Source organism: Otolemur garnettii, unplaced genomic scaffold (assembly GCF_000181295.1).
Source record: "Otolemur garnettii isolate 467f Iridium unplaced genomic scaffold, OtoGar3 scaffold00146, whole genome shotgun sequence".
NCBI classification, from domain to species: domain Eukaryota; kingdom Metazoa; phylum Chordata; class Mammalia; order Primates; family Galagidae; genus Otolemur; species Otolemur garnettii.
The window spans coordinates 238,862-242,367 of record NW_003852541.1 but is presented as its reverse complement, the minus strand read 5'-3'; the positions used below and the strand labels follow the sequence as shown (position 1 = coordinate 242,367).

The following is a 3,506-nucleotide window of genomic DNA, read 5'->3' as shown; positions in this document are numbered from 1 at the left end:
AAATAAATAAATAAATAAATAAATATTCTAGGCTGATATTGCTGACATACAAATCTAAGAAATGAGAAGTTATAAAAAGTCCTAGTAAAAAACTATTCTCTATGAGTACATGTTTACAATAAAAGTACATGATTTTTGAATTATGAGAAGTATCTTTCTTACCACTGGAAATAAAAGTTCTTCTATATTTGTAGATTTAATATCTCACTTCCCTGTAACAAAGTATATTTTACATTTACTAGAAAGATGGCAAAAAATAGAGCTTTGGTAAAGAAATCATACAAAATACTAACCATCAAAATAACACATTTGCCAGTTATTAGGTTATAAGTTAATCCTCTCAAAACCTTACTTGACCTAATTCCCACCTGCCAACACGGTCATTAACCTGGAAGCAGGAAATATGCATTATTAGTTGTGTCTCACCAGAAATGGTGAGAAACACCTCTCATCAAATACACTCTGCAGAAAAGATGAAAAATATTCAGCGTCTTGGTGGAATCTTTTGTACATATTATTTACAGGATTTTGAGGCTTTTCATTGTGACTTGGAAGAACAAAGTCAGTTTCTCCTGTCAATGAAACTTTGTTTCTGCTTCAGTGTAAATAACAACAAAATGGCAGCAAATACTACCCACAAAATACTCCCTTCTTTCCATCAATGGTTTATGTGAAATGTGTCCAACAGAAGCCAGAGTCCATTCACTCACTACAAAGGACTCTGCTTCTCTTTTGTCGTCACACCTCACTTTCAGAAGTTCTTCTTGGAGAGGGAGATTAAGATTGGGATTTTTTTCAAGCATGTAGATTTGATTCATGGTTAAAACTTAGCAGCAAAGGCAAATAAAATGTGTTTGATCAATTTACAAGGTGATACACAGTGACTTATGGCAAAGTGGTATGCTTTACTGAACTTGAAGTCTACTATTAAGATGCATAATAAGCAATTTGATGTCACTGCTGCAGATAAAAGATAATACTAACTTTAGAGTGGTATAAAGTATAATAGACACAATGATTAAATATTTAGTTATAAATTTAGGAAACACATGAGTTTCCTAAATATTAGAAAGCAGCATTCTGGAGCAGTGTTATTCAAGGGGGGGCAGTTCAGACTATGACCACTCCATGGCCAGACCTAGAATCGTATGTCAGAATGTAATCAACATTGTAAAAGTCTAATTATGAAGAAAATAACTGCAATGAACAGTCTGCTTAGTGACATGGCCGGTTCACATTCCACAGCAGGTTCTCACCATCTTGTCACTGATAGTCTAAAAGTCTGCACACCAATGAACAACTCAACTCTGGAGCATGAATATACTCTTTCATATACACACAGATACAATCAGTTCTTATAAAATACTTAAAATGTGTAAATACCTGTTCCTGCAGGTCGTAATCATAGCTGTCATGCAGTAGAAGACTGAGGACATACCGAGTATAAATCATGGCATCAATGCCACATTTCTCCAGCTCTTGTCCCAGCCAGGTCTGCACTGGACCCAAAGCATGAAGCAGAGACATTTCAGAAACAGACACAGGGCCTGGATAAGAACTTGAGGAGCTTTCAGATGGCAAACCATCCACAACAACTGTACAGATAGGGGCATGAATTTAGGTTGCTGACATCCTTAAAGTGCGAAGCATTTTCCTTCGTTGATATTCTGTTGGTATCTGGAGAGGATTTTCACTCCAGTAAAAAGGAGAGATGCTTGACATCGAGGATAAGCATTTATTTTTGCTGGTGGTCAGCCATCTAAAATAGAATTTCCCTCTTCACACATGACCAATGAATCTTCCTGATAGCAACAAACATGTAGATATGAATTTCTACTTTAATTTCACATTGAGGCCAAATGGAAGTCTCCGGCAGAACCTACAAAAATGGGAGAGAAATAAAATGTATTATGTAAAAATTAAATAATTGATCTTTTTAAAAAAATCAAATAAACTGTTTCCCTTTATTAAAATATCTTTAAGGCCAGGCTTGGTGGCTCACACCTGTAATTTTAGCACTCTGAGAAGCTGAGGTGGGATAATCCTTTGAGCTCAGGAATTTAAGACCAGCCTAAGCAAGATGGAGACCTGTCTCTACTAAAAAAATAGGAAAGAAATAGCCAGGTGCCATGGCAGGCACCTGTAGTCCAAGCTACTAGGGAGGCTGAGGCAGAAGGATTACTTGAGCCCAGAAATATGAGGCTGCTGTGAGCTAGGCTAGAGCCACAGCATTTTATCCTGGGTAACAGAGGGAGACTCTTTTTCATAAAAAAAAAGAAAAAGGAAGAAAGAAAACTAATTCCACTCTCCCTCCCATAATCTATGCCATTTTAACTTTCAAAATGCAAAGTGTTATGACATATGGTCATAGTCCCAGCTACTTGAGAGGCTAAGTCAGGAAGATTGCTCGGTTCCCAGAGTTCAAGGCTATGGTGTGCCTAAGCAAAGCCACTTCATTCCAGCCTAGGCAACATAGTAAGACCCTGTTTCCATCAATCTGTCAATGAAACACACTTTTAAAACAACATTGTCAACTTCTAAAAGCTTGATACCAGGCCAGGCACAGTGGCTCATGCCTATTAATCCTAATATTCTGGGAGACCGGGGCAGGAAGGTCACTTGAACTCAGGCATTTGAGGTTGCTGTGAGGGAGGCTGAGGTCATGGCATGGCATGCGAGCCCAGGTAACAGAGTAAGACTCTGTCACTAAAATAAATAAAAGCTTAATATCATTGAAAAAAAGAAAATCAAGAATTTGATGTTCTTCTTGTATTTAATTATCCTGATGTTTATTTTGTTATCAAGAGATTGAATGAGTAAAATTTTGTTTCTGTAATGCTGAATATATCTTCTAAAGAATCAGTAGTTCACATCAAAGTTTAAGAGAGATAAGCAGCTGAAGAGCAATTTCACGGAAACAGTGATCAAAAATTAGCCCTTTAAATTTTAAGTTTTGGGTTGGGTGCCCGTAGCTCAGTGGTTAAGGTGCCAGCCACAAGCTCTGGGGCTGGTGGGTTTGAACCCATTCTGGGATTGTTAAACAAACAAACAAACAAACAAACATCACTGGGCATTGTGGCGGGTGCCTATAGTCCCGGGTGACAAAGTGAAACTCTGTCTCAAAAAATAATAATAATAATAATAAAGTTTTGTACAAGTAATCAATTACTTTGTATGGTTTTAAGATTAGTCATCACTTATCTTATAAAAATTAAGGTGGATGGGCCAAAACAGCAGGTGGTTCATGCCCATGATCCTAGCAATTTCCAAGGCCAAGGATTGCTTTGGGCCAGGAGTTCAAGATCAGCCTGAGCAAGGGCCAGACCCTGCTTATACACAAAAGTGGCTCGGCGCTTGTATCTTAGCAGCTAGGGCGCTAGCCACGTAACTGGAGCTGGTAGGTTCAAATCCAGCCCAGGCCTGCCAAACAAAAATTACAACTACAACAAAAAAATAGCTGGCGGTTGTGGTTGGTAGCTGTAGTCCCAGCTACTTGGGAGGCTGAG

General features: G+C 38.2%; 1 protein-coding gene across 3 annotated transcripts in view; it reads right to left on the bottom strand.

Moving 5' to 3' along the window:
• Window positions 1-3,506, bottom strand: part of KIAA0232 (KIAA0232 ortholog) — a 65,546-nt gene that overhangs the window by 36,884 nt on the left and 25,156 nt on the right. For 2 of the 3 annotated variants that reach the window (XM_023518744.1, XM_023518746.1), the window contains exon 2: window positions 1,384-1,879. In XM_023518744.1, coding sequence (XP_023374512.1) covers window positions 1,384-1,527 — 144 coding nt within the window. In that variant the 5' untranslated portion in view covers window positions 1,528-1,879. Of the gene's footprint in view, window positions 1-1,383; window positions 1,885-3,506 lie in introns of those variants that run through there. The other variant, XM_023518745.1, reaches the window with a different exon arrangement.